This window comes from Salvelinus alpinus, chromosome 10, assembly GCF_045679555.1.
Source record: "Salvelinus alpinus chromosome 10, SLU_Salpinus.1, whole genome shotgun sequence".
Taxonomy (NCBI): domain Eukaryota; kingdom Metazoa; phylum Chordata; class Actinopteri; order Salmoniformes; family Salmonidae; genus Salvelinus; species Salvelinus alpinus.
In genome coordinates this window covers 34,415,012-34,434,005 of record NC_092095.1, presented here as the reverse complement: position 1 = coordinate 34,434,005, position 18,994 = coordinate 34,415,012, and the positions used below count along the sequence as shown (strand labels likewise).

General features: G+C 44.5%; 1 protein-coding gene across 1 annotated transcript in view; it reads right to left on the bottom strand.

Annotated features, from left to right (window-relative positions):
* The window catches only part of malrd1 (MAM and LDL receptor class A domain containing 1), a 130,610-nt gene that overhangs the window by 8,923 nt on the left and 102,693 nt on the right, over nucleotides 1–18,994 (bottom strand). Inside the window, exons 22-29 of the mRNA XM_071329042.1 lie at nucleotides 15,734–15,917; nucleotides 11,998–12,126; nucleotides 11,607–11,768; nucleotides 8,702–8,859; nucleotides 5,369–5,570; nucleotides 4,445–4,726; nucleotides 3,990–4,115; nucleotides 2,129–2,195 (exon numbers count right to left, since the gene is read on the bottom strand). Coding sequence (XP_071185143.1) covers nucleotides 2,129–2,195; nucleotides 3,990–4,115; nucleotides 4,445–4,726; nucleotides 5,369–5,570; nucleotides 8,702–8,859; nucleotides 11,607–11,768; nucleotides 11,998–12,126; nucleotides 15,734–15,917 — 1,310 coding nt within the window. The remainder of the gene's footprint in view (nucleotides 1–2,128; nucleotides 2,196–3,989; nucleotides 4,116–4,444; nucleotides 4,727–5,368; nucleotides 5,571–8,701; nucleotides 8,860–11,606; nucleotides 11,769–11,997; nucleotides 12,127–15,733; nucleotides 15,918–18,994) is intronic.

Here is an 18,994-nt window from a genome sequence, read left to right as displayed (position 1 = left end):
GAACGTTCAAATATTGACCAGCGAGTGTCCATTGCAAAATCCCTCTGGGAACGTTCTGGGAACGCTGCGCTTGTCCGTGGCGGATAAATGAGCAGTGAGCCCCCCTCTAAAATCTGTCTGGGATAAACCGAGATTCCCCCATGGTCCGCCGAGCGTGTCTTTTCCAGGGTTGGAAACAAGACTGATGGGATTTCCATGTTTTGAGGCAGAGAGAGAGAGAGATAGAGAGAGATATATATATACACTGCTCAAAAAAATAAAGGGAACACTAAAATAACACATCCTAGATCTGAATGAATGAAATATTCTTATTAAATACTTTTTTCTTTACATAGTTGAATGTGCTGACAACAAAATCACACAAAAATTATCAATGGAAATCAAATTTATCAACCCATGGAGGTCTGGATTTGGAGTCACACTCAAAATTAAAGTGGAAAACCACACTACAGGCTGATCCAACTTTGATGTAATGTCCTTAAAACAAGTCAAAATGAGGCTCAGTAGTGTGTGTGGCCTCCACGTGCCTGTATGACCTCCCTACAACGCCTGGGCATGCTCCTGATGAGGTGGCGGATGGTCTCCTGAGGGATCTCCTCCCAGACCTGGACTAAAGCACCCGCCAACTCCTGGACAGTCTGTGGTGCAACGTGGCGTTGGTGGATGGAGCGAGACATGATGTCCCAGATGTGCTCAATTGGATTCAGGTCTGGGGAACGGGCGGGCCAGTCCATAGCATCAATGCCTTCCTCTTGCGGGAACTGCTGACACACTCCAGCCACATGAGGTCTAGCATTGTCTTGCATTAGGAGGAACCCAAGGCCAACCGCACCAGCATATGGTCTCACAAGGGGTCTGAGGATCTCATCTCGGTACCTAATGGCAGTCAGGCTACCTCTGGCGAGCACATGGAGGGCTGTGCGGCCCCCCAAAGAAATGCCACCCCACACCATGACTGACCCACCGCCAAACCGGTCATGCTGGAGGATGTTGCAGGCAGCAGAACGTTCTCCACGGCGTCTCCAGACTCTGTCACGTCTGTCACATGTGCTCAGTGTGAACCTGCTTTCATCTGTGAAGAGCACAGGGTGCCAGTGGCGAATTTGCCAATCTTGGTGTTCTCTGGCAAATGCCAAACGTCCTGCACGGTATTGGGCTGTAAGCACAACCCCCACCTGTGGACGTCGGGCCCTCATACCACCCTCATGGAGTCTGTTTCTGACCGTTTGAGCAGACACATGCACATTTGTGGCCTGCTGGAGGTCATTTTGCAGGGCTCTGGCAGTGCTCCTCCTGCTCCTCCTTGCACAAAGGCGGAGGTAGCGGTCCTGCTGCTGGGTTGTTGCCCTCCTACGGCCTCCTCCACGTCTCCTGATGTACTGGCCTGTCTCCTGGTAGCGCCTCCATGCTCTGGACACTACGCTGACAGACACAGCAAACCTTCTTGCCACAGCTCGCATTGATGTGCCATCCTGGATGAGCTGCACTACCTGAGCCACTTGTGTGGGTTGTAGACTCCGTCTCATGCTACCACTAGAGTGAAAGCACCGCCAGCATTCAAAAGTTACCAAAACATCAGCCAGGAAGCATAGGAACTGAGAAGTGGTCTGTGGTCACCACCTGCAGAACCACTCCTTTATTGGGGGTGTCTTGCTAATTGCCTAGAATTTCCACCTGTTGTCTATTCCATTTGCACAACAGCATGTGAAATTTATTGTCAATCAGTGTTGCTTCCTAAGTGGACAGTTTGATTTCACAGAAGTGTGATTGACTTGGAGTTACATTGTGTTGTTTAAGTGTTCCCTTTATTTTTTTGAGCAGTGTATATATAGAGAGAGAGCGATAGATAGAGAGATAGAGAGAGAGCCAGAGAGAGAGAGAGAGCTATAGAGAGCGATAGAGATAGAGAGAGCTAGAGAGAGAGAGAGCTAGAGAGAGAGAGAGAGCTAGAGAGAGAGAGAGAGAGCTAGAGAGAGAGAGAGATCTGTATAGCGAGAAGGGTCGGAAGAGAAAATAAAAATAGAAAGCATCCACTGTATATCATATGTGTGGCAGGAGGGTTGTGTGTAGTGAGTGTGTGCATGTGTGTGTGTCCATGTGAATGCATGTTTGCTGTACTCATACTCACATGCACATTGGCCCATGCCTCTCCACATGGCACTCTCCATGATGCAGACAGTATCTTGGTGGGCATTCTGCAACGAAACCAAACATATGTTTCAACAACACCCCTCTCTCATCGTACAGAGCCAGTTGAGACCAGGGCAACGTCCCAAACGAGTGTAGGTTTTTCAGAAGGGGTGCAACTCTCGCTCTCTTGAAGACGGAAGGGACGTAGCCAGCGGTCAAGGATGAGTTGATGAGCGAGGTGAGGTAAGGGAGAAGGTCTCCGGAAATGGTCTGGAGAAGAGAGGAGGGGATAGGGTCAAGCGGGCAGGTTGTTGGGCGGCCGGCCGTCACAAGACGCGAGATTTCATCTGGAGAGAGATGTCCACCATGTTCACACCCCATTCCCTTTGTAGTGCACTACTTTTGATGGGCCCTGGTCAACATAGTGCACTACATTAGGGTGCCATTTGGGGTGCATTTCCAACTCTTTTGGTGTAAACGATTCTCCCAATCTCCTCTCAGCCCCCCTTCTCTCCGTCTCTTGACACCACCTGTTAATCATGTCCACACCTAGGAAGTGGGAAATATGATCCACGCATCCACAATGTTTCTCTGACATCACAACATGCCTGGCAGAGAGACAGGGAATTGCCTACGGAGAGCAAAGTGGAAAAACCTCTTTAGTGAGAGTGTCAACATGTTACAGGTTTCTCCTCTCTTCCATCACAACTGCTTTTGTCGCTACATTTCTCTCTCTCTTCCCTTACATGAACAACACATGGTTTCACATGTGGAAACGTGTTATTGGAACACTTCTCGAGTTCACTTGTGAAATGCATGTTTTTTTCCCCTGAAGCGATGCTCTCCTCTCTCTCTCTCTCTCTCTGTGTCTCTCTCCTCACTTTCGTCTCAACAGCATTGCTTATCTGGATTGTTCAAGTGTTGGAAATGATATCTCAGACCTGAATCCACTTAATCCTCCAATCACTGTACGGAGCGATTTGTCCAATCCCTAATCGTGTAACTCCAGGGTTGCATTTCAGGTGGATTCCAACCAAATGGGCGGTTCCGTTTGGTTTAATTTCTCGAAGGCAACGGAAAAGCTGAGGTTTTGAAAAGTGGTTTTGGCACTGCACAGAATGACCTATGAGGTGTGCTTTGAAGGCAGAATTGCTGTAGTTGAGAATGTCATTACAGCCAAAGTTGGCACATTTGAGAGCCACAAATGGAACAGAGTAAAGATGGGAAAATAATAATACATTGGAAATTCAAAGACGGACCTTTACAGTGGGAGCCAGGAGATAACTTTATTAATCCCTTTTACGGTTGCAAAATTCCGGTAACTTTCTCAAAATTCCCAGGGTTTCCAGAAATCCTAGTTGGAGGATTTCCTAAATCTGGGAATTTTCTATTTGAGAAAACCTGGGAATTTTAGTAAAGTTACTGGAACCCCCCCCCCCCCCCCTCTCCAAGTCCCCCCTTCCCAACACCCTCCACCCTGACAGACCATGTAACATAAGAAAAAGGGAGACAATATGAAAGACCGTTCAAGTCTAAGCAGTCTAACTTGGAGGAAAGACGAAGATAGAGTATGGGTGTGAGAGAGAGACAAAGAGAGAGAGGGAGACATAGAGAGCGAGAGAGTGTGATAGAGAGAGAGTGTGATAGAGAGAGAGAGAGAGAGAGAGAGAGAGAGAGAGAGAGAGAGAGAGAGAGAGAGAGAGAGAGAGAGAGAGAGAGAGAGAGAGAGAGAGAGAGAGAGAGAGAGAGAGAGAGAGAGAGAGAGAGAGAGAGAGAGAGAGAGAGAGAGAGAGAGAGAGAGAGAGAGAGAGAGAGAGAGAGAGAGAAGACAAAGTATAGTAGAAGCAGTCAAACGTTACCATGGCAGCTGGACTCGTCAGAGTCAAAGGGTAGACAGTCAACGATCTGGTCACAACGCTTCTGGAGCGGGACACAACTGGACGAACTCTCACACACCAGAGACCCCAACGCACACTGCTGGAGAGCTGGGGAGGAAGAGGGAGATAGAGGACCGAGAGATAGAGAAAGTCAGCTCTGTTCTCAATCGCTTTCAATGTATTATTCAACACAATAGTGCTAAGAGAAGAGGAGCGTTCACACTGGTTTAAATGAAAATATTTCATCATCCATAATCATGTACAACTGAGTATGAGTGTGAAGGTGAGGCTGTGAAAACACTCTACATTCTAACTGTAAATGTCATGTTCTGACACTGTATTTTTCTTGTGTAATTACAGGGTAACGACACACATGTGCGCGCACACACACACACACACACAATCCCCCCTCAACACACAGAGTCAAGGACCCTTACGGCAGCTGTATTCATCCTCTCCATAGGGGCAGTCAGAGACTCCATCGCATCGTAGTAGGGAGGGGAGACAGGTGTTGTTTAAACACTGGTACTGGTCAGGGTGTGGACAGTGGTCCTGGGGAGGCAGGGTGCCTGGGACAAGGCTGGGACACTGCTCCTCATCTGACTGGTCACCACAGTCCTCCTCCCCATCACACCTCCAGGACAGAGGGACACACTGGAAGGAGTGGACACACTGGAACTGACCCGCGCCACAGGTCAGAGGCTCTGGAGTCACAGGACCTGTGGGAAGACACACATGGGAGTTGATGTTCTCTTTAATGGTCCAACTATTACACATGAACAAACACAACAATGCTAATGTTCTCTATGATCTTCATGGGCTGCGTCCCAAATGGCACCTTATTACCCCTAGGGCATGTAGGGCTTTGGTCAAAAGTAGTGCCCAAAAAGGGGTGCCATTTCAGCTGCATCCCATGTGAGAGGTGACTGTATACAGCTGAGGATAAGAAGCGGATGAAGCTACAGTAGCTAGAGGAGGGAAGGGGAGGGAGGGGTGTGTGAAAACAACACAATACAAAATGTAATTGCTTTTCTCCTCCATTGCTCTCTCCTCTCCCCCAGCGGCAAACCCAGACTCCACAGTGAATTTATACAGGCCCGCAGGCCAACAGGCTTCATTAGTTCCCTACACTACTCTACTCTTCCCCTGGCACAATGGAACCCGTTTATTGTGAGAGAGGGAGGGAGGCAGGGAAGAGGAGAGAGAGATGTGCACATCAGAGGAAACGGCAGGAATGTAGGGTGTCAAGACGGGTAAAGGAAAGGAAAGGAGCAGAGGGAGGAGGAGAGGGAAAATATAATCGAGGAGTGAAATGGGGGAGGGAGAGCGAGAGAACACGACAAAGAGAAGAGAACTCTCACCCCCCACCACACACTGAGTGGTAAAGGAGATGTCATCCAGGGCGATGTCCGTCCACACGTCACCCCCCACCTCTGCCTGGAAGGTCACTCTGAAGGGAGTTGTGTTGGACAGGATCACACTTGCGTAGGACCACCGGTCGCCATGGTTACCACTGGCGGCCCACATTAACAGGCGGGCTCCGCTTGAGCCGACGGTGTAGACCTGAGAGACACGCCAGTGAGATTACAGCACTATAAATGTCACTTAGCTGTGGCTTAACAAGGGACACACACACTTATTGTAACAACCACAGAGTGTGGAGGACAGGGATCCATGGCTACAGTTAAGTTATTTATTTTTTGTAAATATTTATAGTACCTGTCAAAAGTTATTGAAGGGTTTTTCTTTATTTTTACTATTTTCTACATTGTAGAATAATAGTGAAGACATCAAAACTATGAAATAACACATGAAATAATGTAGTAAACATAAGTGTTAAACAAATCAAAATATATTTTAGGTTTTAGATTCTTCAAAGTAGCCATCCTTTGCCTTGATGACAGCTTTGCACACTCCTGGCCTTCTCTCAACCAGCTTCACCTGGAACGCTTTTCCAACAGTCTTGAAGGAGTTCCCACATATGCTGAGCACTTGTTGGCTGCTTTTCCTTTACTCAGTGGTCCAACCCATTCCAAACCATCTCAAATGGGTTGAGGTTGGATGATTGTGGAGGCCAGGTCATCTGATGCAACACTTCATCACTATACTTCTTGGTCAAATAGCCCTTACACAGCCTGGAGGTGTGTTGGGTCATTGTCCTGTTGAAAAACAAATGATAATCCCACTAAGCGCAAACCAGATGGCAAATCGCTGCAGAATGCTGTTGTAGCCATGCTGGTTAAGTATGCCTTGAATTCTAAATAAATCACAGACAGCGTCAACAGTAAACCATCCTCACACCATCACACCTCCTCCATGCTTCACGGTGGGAACTACACATTCGGAGATCATCCGTTCACCTACTCTGTGTCTCACAAAGACACAGTGGTTGGAACCAAAAATCTCAAATTTGGACTCATCAGACAAAAGGACAGTGCATGTCAGCGCAAAAACCAAGCTATGAGGTCAAAGGAATTGTCTGTAGAGCTCCAAGATAGGAATGTGTCGAGGCACAGATCTGGGGAAGGGCAACAAAAAATGTCTGCAACATTGAAGGTCCCCAAGAACACAGTGGCCTCCATCATTTTTAAATGGAAGAAGTTTGGAACCACCAAGACTCTTCCTAGAGCTGGCCGCCCGGCCAAACTGAGCAATCGGAGGAGAAGGGCCTTGGTCAGGGAGGTGACCAAGAACCCGATGGTCACTCTGACAGAGGTCCAGTGTTCCTCTGTGGAGATGGAAGAACTTTCCAGAAGTACAACCATCTCTGCAACACTTCACCAATCAGGCCTTTATGGTACAGCACCCAGACGGAAGCCACTCCTCAGTAAAAAGGCACATGACAGCCCACTTTGAGTTTGCCAAAAGACACCTAAAGGACTCTCAGACCAGGAGAAACAAGATTATCTGGTCTGATGAAACCAAGATTGAACTCTTTGGCCTGAATGCCAAGCATTACGTGTGGAGGAAACCTGACACCATCCCTACGGTGAAGCATGGTGGTGGCAGCATCATGCTGTGGGGATGTTTTTCAGCGGCAGGGACTGGGAGACTAGTCAGGATCGAGGAAAAGATGAACCGAGCAAAGTACAGAGAGATCCTTGATGAAAACATGCTCCTGAGTGCTCAGGACCTCAGACTGAAGCGAAGGTTCACCTTCCAACAGGACAGCGACCCTAAGCACACAGCCAAGACAACGCAAGAGTGGCTTCGGGACAAGTCTCTGAATGTTCTTGAGCGGCCAAGCCAGAGCCAGGACTTGAACCCGATCGAACATCTCTGGAGAGACCTGAAAATAGGTGTGCAGCAACTCTCCCCATCCAACCTGACAAAGCTTGAGAGAATCTGCAGAGAAGAATGGGAGAAACTCCCCAAATACAGGTGTGCCAAGCTTGTAGCGTCATACCCAAGAAGACTCGAGGCTCTAAACGCTGCCAAAGGTGCTTCAACAAAGTTTTGAGTAAAGGGTCTGAATGCATATGTAAATGTGATTTCTAAAAACCTGGTTTTGCTTTGTAATTATGGGGTATTGTGTGTAGATTGATGAGGGAAAAAACGGTCAATTTTAGAATAAGGCTGTAAGGTAACAAAATGTGCAAAAAGGCAAGGGGTCTGAATACTTTCTGAATGCACTGTATTTACCATATATTTTAACTGTGCTGTGATCTTTCATAATAGTTCTGAACCATTCTCATAGTTTCTACAGATTGTAAATTAAAGATATTTGCTCAGGGTATTATTATATTATTGATCGATTGACTATGACTTTTTAAATAACCCATTCCTGAACATCAAAAACAAGCTACATATGGACTGTACCAAAACAAATGATCTAATAATGCTGTCTCTGCAGCAAAATCTGCAGAGCTGGGATGGTTGTATCCCCTATCAGTCCGTCTGTCCGTCCGTCTATCTATCTATCTATAAATAACATTCCATTGGTTGCAAGAATACGTTTTGAATCTTGCATCGTTTTGTGTATCAGTTTATAAACCATGTGCCATTGAATCGGTACATTGAAAATCTCTTCCCAACTATTTTGAAATCTATATGGCACAGCTGTCAATTTTTTGATCCTTAAATTAATCTGGTATACTTTTTTTATTCATCACAATTTTCTTTAACCAATTTTGGTCTTTAATGCAGGGCCTTACTTTCTCCCCGTTCCACTTGCCTCTTCCATTTTTTTCATTAAAATTAGTTGGTTATAATTTTGAGTAGAGCAGACATTTCCATATATTTTTGTTAGCTGCATGTGTGACATAACACCACCAGTCCTATTTATTATATAATTTATAAAGATTATAAAATTTAAAAAAAATTATTCAAAATATATATATATTTTTTAAATCAATTAGCATATTTGAGTTTAACCATAATATTTTTTGTAATATTTGTTCTATCTTTTCTGGTGGATTAAACTGATTTTGCAACAAACTTCAGTTTTATCCAGTGGAAAAGACAGAACAAATATTACAACAAAATGATTTATTAGGGCTTGACTTAAAGGGCAAATTCAGGTTATTACTACTTAATGTTAGATGGTTGTTCAGCCTGAAAGGAGTCTTTAGGAAAGGAGAATCGGTAGTCCATGGTTCGGTTTTCCTAAAACAGCTAGCTACATAACAAAGGAAGTTATGTGGGAACCATCTATGTAAAATACTGAACTACCTTTAATTAAGCTTTCCTCCTACCTTTAACGTCCCCATCCTGTCTGATCCATGCATGTAGAACCAGAATCGTAGGTGACATAGGCCAATACTGGCTGGGAATGGGTTCCGCGTCGTAACCTTGGCGATGTCACCTTCTCTCTCTGTGGCAGAGTGCACATACAGAAACTTCCCTTCTCCACCTGTGGATCATGGAGAGAAATATGGAACCACATACGTCTCTAGCCATATCTCCAGTAGTGAGTCAAATCAAATGTGTTTGGAGACTAGCTATGCTTACAGGTTCAAACTTAGACCCAGAATATTTCCTGATAAAGTCATAAGACAACTCTCTGCCCTAAATGTGAACAGTATCGGACCACCCAAAACAACTGGAAGTCAAAGAACATTTTGTGAAGACGGTGTTACTGTCTAAAAGCCTGTTTCCTGCAGACATGCGTTGCTGAGAGTGTTCTTCTGATCTGCTTCTATTTAGTCTCTCAGACTGAGACTGAGAGGCCACTGAGGCGACGCCAGAACTAAGTGGGAGTTTTCCACATGAGCTAGAGGGGATTTGGGATCGTCTCAATGCGTGGTGAGTCCCACACCACAATATTCCCACCCGAAATACTGTATTTCCCTGGAGAATCTTCTAGAATCTTCAAAGTTCTTTATTCCTCATTTCTGTCTCTTTCATTCTAGGAAAGAGCTGTGTGCTGGTTTTTATTGTCTTCTAAACTTTTAATCAGCTTTTAAATGCAACGGTTAATCAGCTAATGCATGACTAGGGGATGCATGTCCTCTCCACCCCTACCATTCTGATGGTGGAACTAAGAGAGGTCCACCACTCACTGTGTGTTACCCATTTTCTTTGTGTGATGTTCTGCATTCTCTCTATTCTCTATTGTAGAGTATCTAAGCAGTGTGTGTGTGTGTGTGTGTGTGTGTGTGTGTGTGTGTGTGTGTGTGTGTGTGTGTGTGTGTGTGTGTGTGTGTGTGTGTGTGTGTGTGTGTGTGTGTGTGTGTGTGTGTGTGTGTGTGTGTGTGTGTGTGTGTGTGTGTGTGTGTGTGTGTGTGTGTGTGTGTGTGTGCGTGTGTCTGTGTGTGTGTTGCCTGACTGTGTGTATGTGATACAGCTGGCTAGGCCCATTGATCTGCCTCCCCAGTGAGATCATAAGGTCAGCCTGTGCCACAGAGCCTGGTGTCCACATTCATCTCCACGATCAATGAGTTGGGTGGCCAGTCACTATGAGCTACGTCCCAAATGGCAACCTACAATCGTTGTTATAGGTGAACACATTCATCCAGAATGTATAGCATTTTGTGTCCATACACTATTCCCTATATAGTGCACTACCTTAGTTTGTGGCCACAATATGCTATACATTCTGGATGAATGTGTTCCACTATAACAACGATTGTCCTTGTAGAGTTCATGGGTCGACGTGTTGTGATGTAATGCATCATTGGATGGTGTAAAGGTTGGCTTTCTACTTGGTGTGTGTGACCCAGCACACATAAACACACACAGACAGGCATAGAAAGTCTCACACGCACGCACGCACGCACGCACGCACGCACGCACGCACGCACGCACGCACACACACACACACACACACACACACACACACACACACACACACACACACGCACACACGCACACACACACACACACACACACACACACACACACACACACACACACACACACACTCTTCCAGGCTAACACTAGCCTGGGCAGCCGTGCTTTTTTTTAACAGTACACAATCCAAACAGCTGTAAATACCCCTTTAGATTCCTAATAAACGGAAGAATGCCTGAATTTCCGGTGCGGAAATCCTCTCATTGCCACAGGAACATTGTCAATCTGCTCCAATGCTTTGGGAGCGTCTTAAAACCAGCCACAGAAGATTGCATTCTGTGTGGTATACAGAACTAATAAGTAATGGACTCCCTGAACTCAGGCAGAATGATACTCCATGGCTGTGTCCCAAATAGCACCCTGTTCCCTTTTGTAGTGCACTACTTGGACCAGGGAAAATAGGGTCCTGGTCAAAAGTAGAGCACTGTATATGGAATAGGGTGGGACGCATTTGGGACGCATCCCACTACTGTAGTGGTATAGAACCCAGAGTTTTCCCTGGACATGTGATCTGTTAGTTACAGCCTATTTGTCCTCTTCAGGTCATTTGGTCCGGAACAACTCAAGTTATATGCTATTCTACCTGTTCAGACCATGTGCACTCAGAACAAATGCTGGGTTGCATGCATTGGGGACATTAGTTGGGTTGTTTTCTTTGGGTTGTTCATGCCGGGTTGTTGAGATATGACCCTTCTGTTCAGATCAGAAAACTAAAGGTGTGGCTTTCAGGGGGCGGTTCATCTGTTCTGTTATATTGTTAACATACGTTCAGGTTGAACACTGACAGTTTGGTAGCTTTAATGAAGTTCCATAAAAGCCAATGCAATCCCAATGTTGGGATATTTACCACTTTGTTACAATATGTAAATAATGATGTTACTAATATAACATTAGAATATATAAGGTATAAAAAGTATTGAATAGAAAATTGAAATTTGCACTGTACCAACTTAACGTGATGATCAAGAATGACATTTACTCTCCTGGGTGGCAAAAAAGAACTATCTGAAAGCCACACCCCTAATAAGCCATGCCTCCTGTAAATAACATTGCATTAAAAAGACCCAGCTGCTGGGTCAGCCCAGCATGAAAGTGATATATCTCAATTGATGGTTAAATTAACCCATGTTTGGGTAATCCCAACAACCCAACATGTTGGGTTATTCACGCAACCCAACTGGCTGGGTCAAAATAACCCAGCGTGTGTTCTGTCCAATATTTACCCAGCGCTGGGTTAACAAATTTTAACCCAGCTTTTTTCAGAGCGTGGTCAGTAAAATATCAATGTCCAAGGAGGGCAGTACTGACCAGGGCTGTGGTCAAATGGGGGTCCAGTTCCTGGGGTGTCTCTCCTCTGACCAATCCTCCAGTCAAGGTCATCATCAGGGTCCTGAGTCAGCTGGCAGATCTCCTCCCACATGTCCTTTGGCATGTCAAAGTTACAGGCACCTGGTAGGCCTACAATGTGGCCTGGGAGCGAGAGAGAGATTGGGAAGAGGGAGGAAGAGCGAGACAGCGAGAAAGAGAGAAAGACAGAGAGGGCAAAGAAATAGCAAAGTTGCAGATGACTCCTTAATAGCTCTCTATTGTATAGTTCAGTACTCCCTAGTTCTGGTCCAGGGCGTTACCTGCGGCTTGCTGACGCTGAGCCATCAGCAAGCCGCACGTAACGCCCTGGACCAGAGCTAGCTCTACTCACCACAGTCTACCTCATCCGACTCGTCTGCACAGTCAGCCTTGCTGTCACACACCAGGTGGGACTCGATGCAATCACCGCTCTGGCAAACAAAGTCTGTGACCGCCGGACATGACGCTGGCACCATTGCACCTGGACCACACACAGACACACAAACACGCGTGCACACGTTCAAACCATACACTGATGTCTTTCATCATAACAAGAAAGCCTTTGCTGTTTCCGCTGTTAGAGGCTGTTTCTGCTGTGAGCCAACTACCAAGCTGAACGAACAACCCCCCATAGTGGATCAAAAGACAATGTTCCTGAATAAGAATCAGAGAGTGTGTGCTGAGATGAGGTGACGCTCTGGATGACAGTGTTCTCAAGGTGTGTGCCAGAGAATTTGAGCAGCTAGGAAGCCTACAGAGCAACGCACACACCTCTGTGTTAAATTCAGGACCGGTTACACAACAAGAAACTAGGACTACAATCAAAGTATCCTCCTGCAGCTCAGCCACTTGTTTGAGAAGAGGGAGTACAGAACACGAGAGATGGAGATCAGGTGGATCAGAGGTGTGTGTGTATGTCAAAGGTGCTTGTACAAAGTATTGACTCACGGGTGTGAATATCTATGTAAATTAGATATTTCCGTAATTTAGATTTCAATAAATTTGCAAAGATTTCCCCCCAAAAAAATTTACTTTGTCATTACGGGGTATTGTGTGTTGATGGATGCAAATTAGTGTATTTTTTATTCATTTTGAACTCTGAAACACAACAAAATGTGGAATAAGTCAAAGGTATGAATACTTTCTGATGGCACTGTAAATTACAGAGTGAAAGGAAGTGTGTACAGAATAAAAATATTCAAAAACATAACTCCTGTTTGCATTAAGGTACGAAAGTAATACTCATGGTGGTGGCTAAATCATGTTATGGGTATGCTTGTCATCGGCAAGGACTAGGGAGTTTTTTAGGAAAAAAATAAATAATAGAGCGAAGTACAGGCAAAATCCTAGAGGACAACCTGGTTCTATTTGCTTTCCAACAGACACTGGGAGACAAATTCACTTTCAGCACGACAATAACCTAAAACACAAGGCCAAATATACAATGGAGTTGCTTACCAAGATGACGTTGAATGTTCCTGAGTGGCCTAGTTACAGACATAAATCGTCTTGAAAATCTATGGGAAGTATTGAAAATGGTTGTCTAGCAATGGTCAACAACCAACTTGACAGCGCTTAAAGAGTTTAAAAAATAATAAATGGGCAAATATTGTACAATCCAGGTGTGCAAAACTCTTAGAGATTTATCCCAACAGACTCACAGCTGTAATCGCTGCCAAAGGTGATTCTAACATGTTTTGACTCAGGAGGTTGAATACATATCTAATCAATATTAGTGTGTTATTTTTCATAAATCTTAAAAAAAAATTATAATATGTTTTTCCATTTTGACATTACAGAGTATTCTGTGTAGATAAGAAAAAGGGCAAATAAATCAATTTTAAGCGCAATTTGTAACACAACAAAATGTGGAAAAAGTTGAGGAGTGTGAATACTTTCTGAAGGCACCTCCATCAAAGCTACAGAAACAAGAAAAAACCCAGTTGCACGTTGATAAGCAAAGACAAACCTGACTATTTTAATTCAACGTCTATAGAACCTGAAAAATTAGAGTATGAGCAATTTGAGAGCAGACTGGGTTTGAGTTAATAAAGCTTGTTTGATGAAAGTGTGTGTGAAAGTGTGTGTGTCTGTGTGTTGGAGGGAGCATTGCAGGGGTCTGGACAGTTGCCACACATTGCAAAGCCCTCTGCCAGCCCCTGCTTAATGTAAGGTTGATCTAATGTGGAATACCTATCTGTAGCAGAGCCTCCTAATAAAAAGCAATGGCGTTACAACAGGGTTGTATTCAGTAGGAACCAAACGGAAGCAAGCTGAAATGGGGAAGGACCTACTTGAATATACTACTACACTATTCTCTTGGTTACACTATTAGTGAGGTTGGGCACTGATGTTGGGCAATTAGGCTCGCAGTCGGCATTCCAATTCATCTCAAAGGTCTTCGATGGGGTTGAGGTCAGGGCTCTGTGCAGGCCAGTCAAGTTCTTCCACACCGATCTCGACAAACCATTTCTGTATGGACCTCGCTTTGTGCATGGGGGCATTGTTATGCTGAAACAGGAAAGGGCCTTCCCCAAACTGTTGCCACAAAGTTGGAAGCACAGAATTGTCTAGAATGTCATTGTATGATGTATCGTTAAGATTTCCATTCGCTGGAACTAAGGGGCCTAGCCTCGAACCATGAAAAACAGCCCCAGACCATTATTCCTCCTCCACCACACTTTAGTGTTGGCACTACACATTTGAGCAGGTAGCGTTCTCCTGGCATCCGCTAAACCCAGATTTGCCGTCGGACTACCAGATGGTTAAGCGTGAATCATCACTCCAGAGAATGCGTTTCCACTGCTCCAGAGTCCAATGGTGGCGAGCTTTACACCACTCCAGCCTGGTGATTTTGCGAGCAGCTTGTGTGCAGCTGCTCGGCCATGAAAACCCATTTCATGAAGCTCCCTGACGAACAGTTCTTGTGTTGACAGGCGATTTTTACGCACTTCAGCACTCGGCAGTGCTGTTCTGTGAGCTTGTGTGGCACTTCAGCTGAGCCGTTGTTGCTCCTAGACGTCTCTAATTCACAATAACAACACTTACAGTTGACCAGGGCAGCTCTATCAGGGCAGAAATTTGACGAACTGACTTTTTGGAATGGTGGCATCCTATGACGGTGCCACGTTGAAATGAGCTCTTCAGTAAGGCCATTTTACTGCCAATGTTTGTCTGTGGAGATTGCATGGTTGTGTGCTTGATTTATACACCTGTCAGCAATGGGTGTGGCTGAAATACTTCTGTATTTATAGTGTATCTACCTAGATAGTTATTTCTTGATTAGATTTGTTTTATTATTTGAGGATTTGTTTTGTATTTGCAAGACATTCTACTGCACTGTTGGAGCTAGTAACATAAGCATTTTGCTACACCTGCCATAACACCTGCAAATATGTGTACGCTTTCCAATACATCTTGATTTTATTTGATTTGAAGAGAGATGCGCATTTAAACGCTGCTGGACTACTTGAATGTCTTTTATCCACATTATTAAAAGTGAATCTAGCCTCAGGTGCTAGTCTGGCCTTTTGTTGCTTTTCTCTACAGATTTCAATGGGTTCAACTCCAATTTCAAGGCATAGAATCTGACATGACTTAAAACGAATTCAATTTATTTTCATGCCAGGGAATTATATATTTATTTCCACGTTGTCAGAGGATCCCGGGAGCTTCGTTGGAACTAGCCAATGAACTTCTGTTCACTTCTAATTAACTTGTACATTTTAATCCCTGATTCTTGGGGTAATGGTTTTTAGAGTCATGTTCTGTGTCCAGAACATCTTCAAAGACTAGAGCGAGCCTTTCCAAGAGAAAGTTACATTGTGCATTGCAGAACTGTGTCAGTACCAAGAGTAACTCTAGGAGTAACTCCTAGCACAAGGAGTAACAAATCCAATCCTGATAGGAGATTCCCAAGAAAGACAGTACACACCTGACATGTGTGTACTAACATATAAGACAGAGATGAATACGAGATATATAAAGATGTGATATAAGTCCTGATGAGACTGAGGCTGTCCTAATATGGACGCCGTAGAACCTGTTATACAGTATACGTTCACGTTGTGGATGCATGGCTCACTTACTGGGGTCACAGTCTGTGAACTGGAGGTCATCCAGTGCAGCCCCTCCGCTCACGTCTCTGGAGCGTATCCCCTCGAAGATCAATTCAAAGTTCCTCAACTTCCGCAGGGGAACCTCCGCCCAGTTCCACTCCTCCCCCTGGTTCCCCGTCTTGTTCCACACCTCCGTCACCCCATTGTTCTCAGTCTGTGGAGAGGTGGAGAGGTCAGGCGTAGAGAGGTCAAACACAATGTTCCATAGCATACATTGGTACGCTGTCCATATTAAGTACTCCTGCTGAGGCTGTCATAATATGGACGCTGTACATTGATTATTCTACCGCAAGGCTCTCCAACCCTGTTCCTGGAGAGCTACCGTCCCGGAGGTTTTCGCTCCAACCCTAATCTCGCACACCTGATTCGAATAATTAGCTGGTTGATAAGCTGAATCAGGTTAGTTACAACTGGGGTTGAAACAAAAACCTACAGGAGGGTAGTTCGCCAGGAACAGGGTTTGAGAGCCCTGTTCTATAACCTATATACTGTATATAAATGACCTACTCTGAGTCATTCAAAAGTGATTTATATGAAAATATACAGCACTGCTGATTATTCTGTAATGTAATCATACAGAGCCCAGATCATTCAATCACATACAGTATGGAGGAGTACAGAATATGAGGTCGCATTGAATTGAGGACGAGTTATGGAACGCTTTCCGCCGCTGAGTAGCACGGAGGTCATTTAAGAAGAGTCATTATAGTCACATTAGCATAACATCACAGTAATAAATGCTCTTGCCCTTAGACCTCCTATTAAATCTGTAACGGGCCGGTTCTCTCCCAGGCTGAGTCTCAAATCGCACCCTATTCCATAGGGCTCTGGTCAAAAGTAGTCTGCTATTTAAGGAATAGGGTGCCATTTGGGACTCAACCCCAGTCATCTTTAATGTATTAGACTCATGCCACATATGGAACAGATTAAAAGCCAGGCCAAATGGCATTAGTTGGTAAATCCTTTCTGTCTTTTCCCATGGCACTGCAGAGGCACTGAATGATATCTAATAAAGCTGACATTATGAATGCGACTTAGAGCAGGGTACTGTATATCACGACAGGCTAGATGATCAGGTTTTGAACATAATGCTGTGGAGTTGCAGTTGGACACCTCCCCAGTCAAATCAGGCAAAATGTCATTAAACATGCTAATGTTAGTTTAGGGACAAGAGGTTTTCCTCATACCCTACGTTATAATAGGTGAAGTGTTCAGGAAAATCTCTTGGCCCTAGTTATTCTGTCTTAATGAACTATGTTAGATTATAGATACATTAGTATTTGTTGTTTCTTATATTTGCTCCACCCACACAGTAATAAAGAAAATTCCATTCAGTTGTCCAAGCAGGCCTAATTACGCTTATGGGGCTATTTCTTCGTCCCTCTGCGATTAAAGGGGTAATTTGGGATTCAGTGGTCACTCCACTTAAAACTCAACAAAAATCGATATACTAATCCTATATTACCCCTTTAATGCAGTAGGATTGATGCATATCAAAGTAGTGTAGTGGATGTATACAGTACGCTGTATCAATTATGTAGTACAATAGAGAACTCATGCACAAAGTAGCCAACACATCGCAAAGCAACATAGCCTAGTTTTAGGGTCAAGTAGCAAGAGAGGGCCGTTCTCAACTGGTTGTGCCACCTGGTCTTAGAGCGTTCAGTATTATTCTGTACGTAAATCCGAGGCACTCCATTTAGTATGAAATGTTACGTTTGGTATGGTTACATAAAACAGATGGTTACTTAAAGGCAAAAACGAAAGGAGGGTGGTTGTTCGGGGTAGATGGGTGGGCGTATAATGTGAACGTCTAGCAACCAAAAGGTTGCGAGTTTGAATCTCACCAAGGACAACTTTAGTATTTTACCAAATGAGCAACTTTTCAACTACTTACTACGTTTTAGCTACTTTGCAACTACTTAGTATGTTAGGAAACCCTTCCCCTAACCCTAACCATTTTAGCTAACTCTTCACCTAACCCTAACCTGAATCCTTTTAGCCAACCCTTCCCTTAACCCTAACCCTAACCTTAACCCTTTAACCTTACTCCTAAACTTAACCCTAACCTCTAGCCTAGCTAACGTTAGCAAGCCAGCTAACATTAGCCACCTAGCTAGAATTCAAACTGAGCAATCAGTGTCAAACTGAGCAATTGGGGGAAAAGGGCCTTGGTCAGGGAGGTGACCAAGAACCCGATGGTCACTCTGACAAAGCTCCAGAGTTCCTCTGTGGAGATGGGAGAACCTTTCAGAAGGACAACCATCTCTGTAGCACTCCACCAATCAGGCCTTTATGGTAGAGTGGCCAGACAGAAGCCACTCTTCAGTAAAAGGTACAGGATCGTATGAAAGATGAACAGAGCAAAGTATAGAGAGATGGAGAGACCTGAAAATAGCTGTGCAACGACGCTCCCGATCCAACCTGACAGAGCTTGAGAGGATCTGCAGAGAATAATGGGAGAAACTCCCCAAATACAGGTTTGCCAAGCTTGAAGCGTCATACCTAAGAAGACTCAAGGCTGTAATCGCTCCCAAAAGTTGCTTCAACAAAGTACTGAGTAAAGGGTCTGAATACTTATGCAAATGTGATAGTTTTTTTGTTTTTTATAAATTTAACCAGTGTTTACTTTGTCATACTGGGATATTGTGTGTAGATTAAAACAATTAGGTTAGGTTGTAGCATGGAGCATCTTAAAGAACGACATCGGTAGCCAGTAGAGTAGGTGGGAAAGACATTTCAGCTTATGAAATCAACCAGTTAATGCTAACTAAGGCAACAATGGGTATTTGGTATTTTGGTATTTTATTAGGGTCCCCATTAGCTGTTGCAAAAGCAGCAGCTACTCTTCCTGGGGTCCACCTTAAACAAGAAACATAATACAGAATGACATAATACAGAACATCAATAGACAAGAACAGAACTACATTTAAAAAAATGAAAGGCACACATAGCCTACATATCAATGCATACACACAAACACACAAACTAAGGCGTTGTGCCGCGAGGTGTTGCTTTATTGTCACGAATCCTGCCGAAGATGGTGCCTCTTCCTGTTCGGGCGGCGCTCGGCGGTCGTCGTCGCTGGCCTACTAGCTGCCACCGATCCCCTTTTCTGTTTCATTTAGTGTTGTCTGATTAGTTGCACCTGTTTCTTGTTTAGGTTTTGGTTTTGGGCTATTTAAACCCGATAGGCCCGCCGGCTTTTGTGCGGGCTTGTTTTTCTGTTAT